A 12,058-nucleotide genomic window follows, 5' to 3' on the forward strand; every position below is an offset into this window, starting at 1 on the left:
ACGATTTTACTTCAATGTGTAAAGACTTAGAAAAATGGTCTAGAAGGTCCCCATAGGCTAACATAGCACTTCGGCAGGTTTAATTTGGCGAACTATTGAAGTCAAAGTTTTTTTAAAGAGACAGTACTTCAATTATCGAAATGGTCAAATATTCAAACGATTTTTACTTCGAATCGAAGTCAAAGTAAATTTGAAGTCGTAGTATCCTATTGGATGGTCGAAGTATCCAAAAAATTACTTTGAATTTCGAATTTATGTACTTCGAAAATTCCCTCTAATTCACTTAGACCCTTGATAAATCTGCCCCTTAGTGTAAAAACCAAAAAAAAACTCCTAATCCAAAACTTTTTGGTGAGCTCATGTAGAAGTCAGTGGGAGCTGTCCTTTCTTTCAATTCTAAAATCCTTCTTCAAGCTATTGGAGGTTTTTTGGGGGTTTTTCCTTTATAATCGCACAAAAATGAATGCAATAGTAAGAAATCGGGTTTGGGTTCTCAGCCTTTCTGTCTGAAATGTACCCAACTAAATGTAGACTTATTTTCACTTCAATCTTTGGAGTTGTTCTAGAGTACGAAGGGTTTGGTTAGCTTTGGAGAAGTTTTTGAACCTCAAATTGAAGCTTCATATTAAATTAAGCCCAAAATCTGCACTACTCCATCTAGACTCTCCAGGATTTGATCTGAAGGGGCAACCTAAAGACCTAAATAATCCAATTTTCAACCTGATTTTTTTCTTTACAGCTGCCACTAAGAAATTACTGTTTTTAAATTGGCTGTCTGAAACCACTCCCTCATTAATAGATATCCAGTCTCTTTTAAAGAAGCAATAGGGCAGACACAGACAAGAAGATTCGGGGAGGTTTAGTCACCTGGCGACCGCTCGCCTCTTCTTTCAGGCGACTAATCTTCCCAAACTGCCTCCCTTCCAGCTACAATCAAGGCATTCGGAGCGCTTCATTTTCTGAAGTCGCCCAAAGTTGCCTGAGAGGCCTTATTTTTGGATTCTTATTTTTTGCATCATTGGGGTATAATAAATCTTGAAAAATGTGAGGTTTTTTTTCCCACTAAAATTTGGATTTTATAGTTAAAAAACTAGAATTTTTCAAGTTTTTGGCATTTGGATTTTAGTGAATAACCCCCTACAAGTCACAGAGGAGTTCCATGACCTGTACAAAAGTACGAGGCAGAAGGCCGAGGGCTTTTATACAGATCATCGAACTCCAAGGTGACTTCTAATATTCTCATGTTTTAAAACTTTATTTATGGGAACCATTATCCAGAAACCTGTTTTGCAGAAAGCTCTGAATTCTAAAAAAAGCTGTCTCCCTAAGAATTTTTATCCAAATAATCCAATTTATTTTTTACAATTTTTACCTTTTTCTGTGTAATAATCAAACAGAACTTTGTACTTGATCCCAACTAAGATATAATTAATCCTTATTGGAAGCAAAACCAGCCTATTGGCTTTATTTCATGTTTATATGATTTTCTAGTAGACTTAAGGTATGAAGATTCAAATTATGAAAAGATCTGTTATCCAGAAAATTCCAGGTCCCGAGCATTCTGGATAACAGGTCCCATGACTATAATGTACAAGTTTCAGTGAGTCAAATGTAGGGACGCACCAAATCCACTATTTTGGATTCGGCCGAACCCCCGAATCCTTTGTGAAACATTCGGCCGAATACCGAACCAAATCCGAACCCTAATTTGCATATGCAAATTAGGGGTGGGAAGGGTAAAACATGTTTTACTTCCTTGTTTTCTGACAAAAAGTCACACGATTTCCCTCCCCGCACCTAATTTGCATATGCCAATTAGGATTTGCATTTGGTTCAGCCGAATCCGAATCCTGCTGAAAAAGACTGAATCCCGAACAGAATCCTGGATTCGGTGCATCCCTAGTTGATATATATATATACTACAAGAGGTCCTCTGCACTCAACCCACCCTTCCCAGCTATAGTCAGGTGATCTAATAAAAGGGCAGCCAAGTTTGGGAGTTTTACTTTGAGAGCAGCAAGTAAGTTGCAGGTAAAACTTAGTCCCTGTATAAAATGTATAATTAAGCAATAGAATTCTTAATGAATCAGATGAAAATTAAGCGTAGGACTGGCCAGATATGGGATGACTTTGACGTAGTTGTTCATCTTAAATATATTGTAATATATGGACAAACAATCCCTGTTTTGTTTAAAGGGTAAGGCATTTTTTAGTAGCAGTAGCACAAAATGTCTCTGTCTTAAATATATTGATAATGGGTTGAGTGCAGAGGACTCTTGTATTTCACTATATGTATTTTGTGGTCACAGCCTCATTGCACCCCTGCCTAATGGTTTTAAAAAATAGTGGTGAGCACAACTTTCCCTTGTTTGTTATATATATATATATATATATATATATATATATATATATATATATATATATATATATATATATATATATATATATATATATATATATATATACAGTATATATATATAATCAGTGGTTTCCACACTACAAGTGGTTCCCATATCAGTCTGGAGTTTATTTACTGTGTTGGAGAAGAATTTTTTTGTTTACTCCAATAATGACTTTGTGCGCCATAACTTGTACATGAGTCGCAGGTTAGATGCAACACTGCAGCAGAGCAGGTATTCCTTTTCCTAAGATATTTTATTACATCGGCCTGATATGACCTTCCATTAAAAACATCAATAGAAAGGTTATATAAACCTCTAAACAGACATTATGAACGCTGTATGAGTGGCTGTAAATGTAATCCACTACTTCTGTGCCTTTAAACACATCTGTCTGTCTGCTTGTAAAGTTCTGCGCCTCTCAAGTCTAAACACAAACGGCCTGTGAAATACTTTATTCTATCTCTGATAATGCAGCTAACAAGGAGTTTGTTTTATACTGTATAAACCTGTAATAAAAATGAAAAACTATATAGAGCAGCACCAAGTCCTCTATGGGTTTATACTTGTCCTTTTTTATATCTGGTGATGGTGGTTAAAGGGACAAAACACAATAATTCAGAATAATTAATTTTGTGTGTGATGCTAACAGGGGGCTGCAGTGCATGGATTGTGCTCTTTGTGTGGTTAAAAGGACAGGAACCATGGGCCATAGAGCCAGGCTGCTCACCCCCAAATCTCCCACTTGTTTTGTGCAGGTATCAATCAGTTCTGCAGAGATGTCAGAGAGATGTTGGGTTTCAGTCCGGGATGGTTCTGGAAGATCTGCTGGGTGGCCATCTGCCCCCTGTTCCTCCTGGTGAGTCCCTCGCCCTCGCTACTCACACAAGTTTCACACCTTCCTACCTGATACTGCTGATAATCTGCCTCCGTATTGCAAGCAAGTTTTAGCGCATAGAATTAGTGCACCCCCTGCTAGAATGCTGGATTTTTTTAAACAAAATTGCTGAATTGTGGGTATAAAAAACAGCAATGAGCCTTATAATTAGGGATACACCGAATCTAGGATTCGGTTCGGGATTCGGCCAGGATTCGGCCTTTTTCAGCAGGATTCGGATTCGGCTGAATCCTTCTGCCCGACCGAACCGAATCCGAATTTGCATAAGCAAATTAGGGGCGGGAGGGAAATCGCGTGACTTTTTGTCATAAAACAAGGAAGTAAAAAATGTTTTCCCCTTCCCATCCCAAATTAGGATTTGGATTCGGTTCGGTATTCAGCCGAATCCTTTGCAGAGGATTCAGGGGTTCGCCGAATCCAAAATAGTGGATTCAGTGCATCCCTACTTATAATATATAATATTAGGGATGCACCGAATCCAGGATTCGGTTCAGGATTCTGCCAGAATCCTTTTTCAGCAGGATTCAGATTCAGCCGAACCAAATCCAAATCCTAATTGGCATATGCAATTAGGGGAGGGGAGGGAAATCTCATGATTTTGTGTCCCCTTCCCATCCCTAATTTGCATATGCAAATCAGGATTCGGTTTGGTATTCATCCAAATCTTTCCTGAAGGATTCTGGGGTCCGGCCGAATCCAAAGTAGTAAATTTGGCGCATCCCTAAATATTATATGTATTCATCTCCAGCAGACAGGCATTACTGGATCTATCACTGCACTGAGAGAATGAATTTAGTGTTTCATTAACATTGCAAATGCTGGCTCTGTAACTATAAGTCTTTTAAGAGGGTCAGAACTGGACTGGGTAGGGTAGATCTGTGGATCTGCTGGACACCCTGCCAAAAAATGTTGCATTTGGAGTCATTAGCCCTCATTAAACTTGGGAAAAGATATATAAGCGCATTGGCTTTACTTCCATTCACCCCTTGTTTTAATGCAGTTATTGATTATTACACTGTGCCTGCAGTGATATATGATAACACTGTTTTATGTGATAAGACCAAAAAAAATCTGAATTAAATACACATTGTTCCCAATATGAGGAAGAAGTGCTTCAGATAGACACCACAGTCCCCACACAGCACAGATGCAGAAGGAACCCAAAATGCAAGAGCCCACCCAATGAAACAGTATTCCCAAATGTCCAATGATCAGTCATAATAGAATTGTGAGGAGACACAGGCATAATGCAGATGTTCACCATTAGTCTGTAGAACAATGATCCCCAACTAGAGGCTTGTGAACAACATGTTGCTCCCCAACCCCTTGGATGTTTCTCCCAACGACTTGGATGTGGCTCCCCAATCCCTTGTATGATGCTCCACGTGGCTTCAAAGCAGGTGCTTATTTTTGAATTCAAGGCTTGGAGGAAACTTTTGGTTGCATTAAAGCCAGTTGCATTGCCAAATAGAGCTTTCTGTAGGCTGCCAGTCCACATATGGGCTTCGAAATAGCCAATCGCAGCCCTTCGTTAGCATCCTCAGGAACTATTTTCATGCTTATGTTGTTTCCCAACCCTTCTTACATTTCAATGGGGCTCATGGGTAAAAAGGTTGGGGATCCCAGTGTAGAGTAATCATTCCTGTGTGGTTCTTAGACTATCAAAACCCAGACAGTCCCTACTGAACCAGGCAGCAACTTCTAAAATAAAACACAATAAGGGCAAGTTGACAGCAGCACTTTTTCTGAACAAATACAGTCCCTTTATATTGTTCTTACTGTTCTACATTGGATATTCCCAGAGGGAGACCAAGTTGACCAGTGTTCCCATAAGATACTACGGGAGACTGTGAATTAAGCATTTCACACTGTTTTGTCTTTAATTGACCAAAACACAGGTTGTGTTCATTTTGGAAGGATACATATTAAATCGGTAGCAAGACAAGCTTTGCAGCCCCATTAATGCACAGCCCTCTTAGTACCTCCTCTAATAGGAGAAACAACTAGTATTGATGTCTTTTAGTTTAATTTAATAAATATTACATGTTTAGAGATCTAATTACCCATATCAGCCAATCACGGTGCTGATTTATCGACACAGGAGCCAGTGTTGTCAGCAACACGTTTACTATAAGATAGAAAATAAAAATAGACATTTGATTGGTTGCTATGGCCATTTCAATCTTTGCTTTGGACCCGCTGACCACTAAATACTACATGCCAAATGGTTGTTATTGATAACTCGGCCTCAAGAAATGTTGCACCTTTGTATCTGCCCCCATTGGAAATATAAGATCCCCCAGAGAACTACAAGGTAGATATTTGCTGGCAGTTGCCATAGGAAGCAGCAGACAAGCATCACCCACCACTCCATAGGTTCATACAGTAAAGTGATGTTTAGCAGGGACTTGTGTTTAAAGTCTGCCCTGTTATTGCTGGTGTATAAATAATCACTTGGTAGTGTAGTGGGAAAGGGCTGATTTATGGTGTACGTGGCATTACTAGGCATCCCCGGGCAGTCAAAACATTAGAGGAAACCATAGCAGAAATGCCATAGCGAGATCCCATGTCCCATAAAGTGATATTATTCCTCTCTGTTAATTTATAGGAACATGCCACTCGCCCCATACGTAATACTACATGCAGTAAACCATAGCAAGCAAAAACTATTTCATGGAATCCTTTTCTTTTCCTTCAGTTCATAATTTGCAGCTTCATGTCCAGCCCTCCGGATCTACGGCTCTTTGACTACCAATATCCCAGCTGGACTGTGGTGCTTGGCTATTGCATTGGGACATCCTCGTTCATCTGCGTTCCAGCATACATGGTGTACCTACTCACCAGCACGCCTGGCTCAATAAAAGAGGTAGGAGAGAATCAACTTGGTAAACTACTGCCCTACTTTCAGTCAGCTCTGAATGTAGAGAAGTCTATCTAGAGTAGTAGACAGTGTGGGTTGTAAAGCCTAATACACAGAGTAATACAATTTGCATGGACTTACAAAAGAATTGTGAATCACACATTGAGCAACCATGCAGATTTTACTCACTGTAATAAAGGGCACTTGCAAAAAAATGGCCTATTTCATTGGGTTATGGATACATGGTACAACAGCCCTATGAAAGAGAAAACATGAATTATTTTTTTTTCTGATGCGAACTCATTGAGCATTTGAGGCTTAGTTTTCCAGCCAAACCCAGCTTTGGTGACATCATGAGGACCTGAATAGTCCACCAACTGCCACTTGCACATGCCAAGTGAAAACATAAGGTGGCTCAGCAAGGGCCTAGAAAGACGTATCATTGAGCTGCTCCATGAGCTCCTTCACTTGCAAAAAATGACCTAATTCATTGGGTTATAGTTATGGATAGATGGTACAGCAGCCCTAAGAAAGAGAAAACATGAATTCTTTTTTTACTGATGGGAACTCATTGAGCATTTAAGGTTTAATTTTTCAGTCAAACCCAACTTTTGGACATCAAGAGGACCTGAATAGTTCACCAACTGCCACTTGCACATGCTAAGTGAAAACCTAAGGTGGCTAAACAAGGACCTAGAAAGAAGTATCTGAGTTCCTTCAAGATAATCTTGATGGTGTTTCTTGTGTTTCTTGTAGCTCTAGGTTCTTTGCAGGGGTTTATTGGTGTCATCTAGTTGGTTATGCCATCAAGGTGTTACATTGAACATGCTTACCATGGACATGGCACAAAGGTATAATACCAGTCACATGTAATGCCACACATGTGATGGCACATTCATAACTGATATGGACTAGGATGGGAAATTGTACTCCTTGAGGAGACACAATCAGTGGGCTTGACTGGAAATCTTGATAGGATACAGAGTGAGACATGGGGCACAGAGCAAAGTTTTTGTACTAAAGTTCAGCATAAGAGGTGGCCATAGATATAGTAACGTGGAATGTCATGCCAATACAGAATCGCTTTATTTCCCTTTCTTATCTCACAGCGCTTTTTGAAGAGCATTACCCCAGAGATCTCGACAGAAATACCCCTTGGTGGCATCCACATGAACGCTGTTTAACCCGAAGGAAGACCTTTTATCAGTCCACTTTGCGAACTCTTCATCCTCCATTCCGTGCCTAAGGGAAACTCTTCCACACCATGGACTCCACAGTTCATACTCCACCACCACTGGAGATTCACTTCTCGAGAGGCAGGTTGCACTCATTGCCTGCTGAACATTTCAAGAGGAGAGTTAGCAAGGAATTTATGGCAGTTTAGGATTGAGCGAGACAGTGGGAAGGTGGTTTCTGTATGACAAGGTAATGCTCTTAGTCATTATGACTAAAATATGTTTATGCAGTTGTAGGGAGGGATGGGTGCCATTTTGGCCTGCATGATGCACTTGAAGGTGCCATTAACACTGCATCTTTATCCTACATTCTAATGGAGACTACCACTAACTAAATACTTAGGAATCCATTTTAAATATAAATATAATGTCCTGTAGTTTCTTTATGTCAGAGTTTGTATTTTTGATATGTTGATACAAGAGTAAAAAAGGGATTGAATGAAAGGGGCAAGAGCCCATATGCCAAATATGACTAGTCACTGTTACCTCTCTAGGAGGAAAAGAGTTAACAGGTTATGGGAAGCACACAAAATACCCTGGACAGCTTAGATATTGTTTTAGAACCAGAGATGTAGAAGTAAAACCGGAGATCACTTTAGGTAAAGGACAACGTTTTGACACAAACTCCATGGGTTCTGGGCTCACAAAGTCAGAACCCTGAGCAAAGAGATCACAGGGCTTTTATAAACTTGTAAAAAAGGAGAGCATAGAGCTATTGTTCCACAGCACAGAAGAGACAAAGAACTGCTCCTACAGCCAAGCATGTGGCTCTACTCTCAAGGCCAGGATACTAGCAACTAGACTAAGGCTTGAAAACAGAATCCATCCCAGTCATGGGAGCTCACGGGGAATATGCAGACACAGAATTTTATTCTCTTTAAATGTAAATGGGTGAAAATCCCTCTTTTCCATTCCTGTCATGGGACGCTTTTCTTTCTTTCCATCAAGAAGGTATAGAAGTAAAACCCAAATGGCACCTGTTGTGTAAAGAATTAACCTAACACAGCCATAAAGCCAAGGTATTGGATAGTTTTGAATAGTCTTGAGCCCAACATTCTGAAAGCTGTGTAACTAAGTGCTCAAAGTGCTGCAGAGAAATTCAGTTGAATACAATGTGACCATAAATATATAGAAACTGATGGTACTGTCTATACATATATGTGCCACAATATTTGCTTCATGTCTTTGTTGGGGACAAATAACACCGATGTATAACAGTCAGACAGATATAAGTAGCCTGTAGATCCATCTGCTGTTTTTTTACTCTTCTGTAGAAGAATGTGACCTGTTTTCATTCCAATGCTTTAACTGTAACACGCGGCAGGTTTTATTGGGGTACCTTAACAGTCTATGGAACCTGTCTAAGATATGGACCTCACATTAGACCAAAAGGATTTGTACTAAAAATAATCTCTAAAGGTGTCAATGGATCTTTCAAAATATCGTTCATGTCCAATACTAACTGTGGAATTTTTAGATATACAGGTAGAAACAATAGAATTGTACCTGTATCATCAGCACTAAAAGTTGCCAATGTCCAGGTGCCTTCAAAGGGGCCCGATCAAAATTTTTTGGCCAGCCTGATTGATGAGCCAACCGATATCCAAGTCTTCTGCCAATATTGATCGACTCGTCTCCTGCCCAATGACACAGCGAATATCGTCCGAAACGATATTTATGGTGCGTCTAAGACCACCTTAACTCCAAAAATCTACAATTGGAATGGACAGTATTATACTTGGTTTGGAAATGGGTCATAGGGTTCAGATCATTCTTTTTTAAATGTTGTTGGGTGACCCTGATAAAGCTGCAGTTTCTTCTATGCTCTGTATCTTCAGATGATCAAGGAAGCAATGGCAAAGTCTAAGAATATAAAGAAAGTGCTGTTATATGTAACTGTCATTGCAGTGCTGTCCTGCTTCATAGTTCACAGCTCTAGAACAGTCTCTATAATATTGTCCTAGCACCTCCTTTAAGACTTTGCAGTTAGAGTGATATTAGGACTTTTTTGCTGGTGCCGAGAAGGTTATAGAGTAAGTCATACTAAGACCTGGCTATGGAACGTGTGTGCTAATTTGCTAAAGAATGGCTATTCAATTTAAGTACCATGAGCAGGATATGGCCCACTCAAACATGTGTTGGTTCCCAGCCTGCCAGTGGCTTTATATAAGTCTATAACACAACTAGGAATGTGCATAACCCAAACTGTACTTATTTGTTCTACAAGAAGCCATTTTAAAGCTTTGTCACCCCATAAATGAGAGCAATAAAGCAGTTAGGCCACCAGTGATGGCTCTCAGGCCAGTGAGCTTTAGAGTTTCTGTTGTGAGCAGCTCAGTACAGATTGCATGGGGCCTGCCTGGCAGTTTCAGTATTTTGGGAGAACGTGTTGATCTAAAGGTATAAAACAAGGTGTTTCATGCACAATGGGAATCATCTTCCAGCTCTTTGGTAGTCAGAAATTTAATGAGACAGGAATGACCTGTACTTTTCAAGTTACTATTTAAAGCAGATTTACGAGGGTTAACTCTGGCTTAGTCTCAGCCATGTAATATTAGTATTTCTTAGTTAAGCTAGCAACAGTAACAGCGCATGCAGAGCTAACATATTGTGTGCACTGCTATCCAAGAAGAACAGAAGAAGTACATTCACAGACACTAGCTTAGCATACGTTTTCTCTTATAAACATTACTACATTTTGTTGTGCGGGTTTTTGTGTCCCCTATTGCATGGTGCTTCTAATCACAGAAATATTCCTTATCTGGAATTCCCTAGGTCCCCATTGTTCTGGATAATAGATCTTATACCTGTAGCTGCTTTATAATAACATTTATCTATCCTTCTTTTTGTATCCATTAACTTTTTGGAACACGCAGTGAACTATTGGATGTTGTGCACACATTGACAACCCAAAATCCATTGTTCTGAGCATTTGGCTTGGGGGTTGATCAATCACATCACTGCAATGAAAGTGGCTCCAGTTCATTCCATTGGCCATTAGGCTTATATAGTACATATGCCAGGAGGAGTTTATCAGCCAACAAGGTTTTTTTTGTTGGAAATTTATTGTGATTGAGTGTGCAATTATTTAGGACCCACCACATGAACCATCTTGGACGATCAGACCATGTATAGATGGTTTTGGAGGTGCACACAGTAAAATGACCACAGTAATCTGCAAGAAAAAACTTTAGATAACTTTCCCTTCCTCAATTGGAGCGGGTTTGCACTTGGACATTGCATGAATAAGACCTTGCACAAGTTGGTTCCCCTGGACTGACACATTGGGGCAAATTCCTCAAGATTCGTAGTTGCGCCAGGCGTAACTTCGCCGCACTTCGCCAGGCGTAGTTTCGCCAGCGCTCCGCAAATTCACTAAAATCCGAAGTTGCGCACAGGGGTAGCGTAAGGTTGCGAAGTTGCGCTAGCGTTGATTTGCTAAGCGAAGTGAAGTTACGCTAGCGATGGTTAATTTGCATACGGCGCCAAATTCAAATTTCAATGGAGGAATATGTAGAATCACTACAAATGCCTGGGAAACCTTCAAAACATAAAATAAAATTGTTATTTTGCCCTACACATGTGCCCACTGTATAGTTAAGTTGCCATGAGTTAGGAAATGTAGGGGGGAAGGAGGGGAGCCCCAAAAGATTTTTTCGATCTTTTTCAGCCTATCACCCATAATATAGAAAAAACGCCAGCGTTTTTTGGGACTTAGAAAAAATTTGAACTTTTTTTGAAGCAATCCCTATCTACTCTATTGCGCTTCGCCTGGTCTGAGGTGGCGAAGGAAGTCTAGCGTAAAAGGTAGCGTTCAGTACACTGTGCGCGTTAGTGAATTTGCGTAGTTACGTCCGTAGCGAAAATTCGCCAGGCGTAAGGGTGCGAAGTAACACTAGTGAATTTACGCCATCGTTCGTTAGTGAATTTGCGAAGTAACGAAAATGCCCAACGCTAGCGAATTGACGCTATCGTTAGGCGCTTCGGCGCTTAGTGAATTTGCCCCATTGTGAGTGTCAATCTGGATCAGGGTTGATTCAGTTTAGGTTCTCCTGATATTGCTTTGTGGGAGGCAGCTTTTTATAATGGACTCACCTAGTGCTCCTGCGAGGAGTGTGCATGCAATGAAGAAAAAGTTATCCTTCTCCTCCTTCCACTCCTTTTTTTGTGATTAATAGGCAAACGCCATATGCATGTTTATTGTTTAAGAAATACCCTTGACAGACTAACAATTTATTCTTCCAAAGATGAGCTAATTTTGTCCTGGCCACATCAAGCACCGACATCCACTCGGCAGAACATAGAGATCAGTGAATGGATGAGTAACAGTTCCACAAGAGGTGTGCGGAGGATCTGAATATTGCAGGTGATACAAGCAGAACATAGGCTACAATACTGTTACAATACTGAAGGTGAAGCCAGCTGCATATATTTATTTTCTTTCTGTAGGATCCCAAAGAGATCAATAAACTTTAGCTGATCTATCATCATTTCCCATCATTTCTCCTATTTGATCTCATACAGAAATAATGGCCATGCCATAGACCGGGGTCCACAAGCTTTTTTTTTTACATGTGAGCCACATTCAATTGTAAAAAGAGTTGGGGAGCAACACAAGCATTAAAAAGTTCCTGAGGTGCCAAATGAGTTAAGTGATTGCCTATTT

The 12,058-nt window shown here is 40.1% G+C and overlaps 1 protein-coding gene across 1 annotated transcript in view; it reads left to right on the forward strand.

Annotated features, from left to right (window-relative positions):
• The window catches only part of slc6a4.S (solute carrier family 6 (neurotransmitter transporter), member 4 S homeolog), a 74,200-nt gene extending 63,481 nt beyond the window's left edge, over nt 1–10,719 (forward strand). Inside the window, exons 12-14 of the mRNA XM_018248794.2 lie at nt 3,158–3,258; nt 5,996–6,163; nt 7,267–10,719. Of these exons, the coding sequence (XP_018104283.1) occupies nt 3,158–3,258; nt 5,996–6,163; nt 7,267–7,341 (344 nt within the window). The 3' untranslated portion in view covers nt 7,342–10,719. The remainder of the gene's footprint in view (nt 1–3,157; nt 3,259–5,995; nt 6,164–7,266) is intronic.
• Nucleotides 10,720–12,058: the final 1,339 nt, after the last annotated feature.

This window comes from Xenopus laevis, chromosome 2S, assembly GCF_017654675.1.
Source record: "Xenopus laevis strain J_2021 chromosome 2S, Xenopus_laevis_v10.1, whole genome shotgun sequence".
Taxonomy (NCBI): domain Eukaryota; kingdom Metazoa; phylum Chordata; class Amphibia; order Anura; family Pipidae; genus Xenopus; species Xenopus laevis.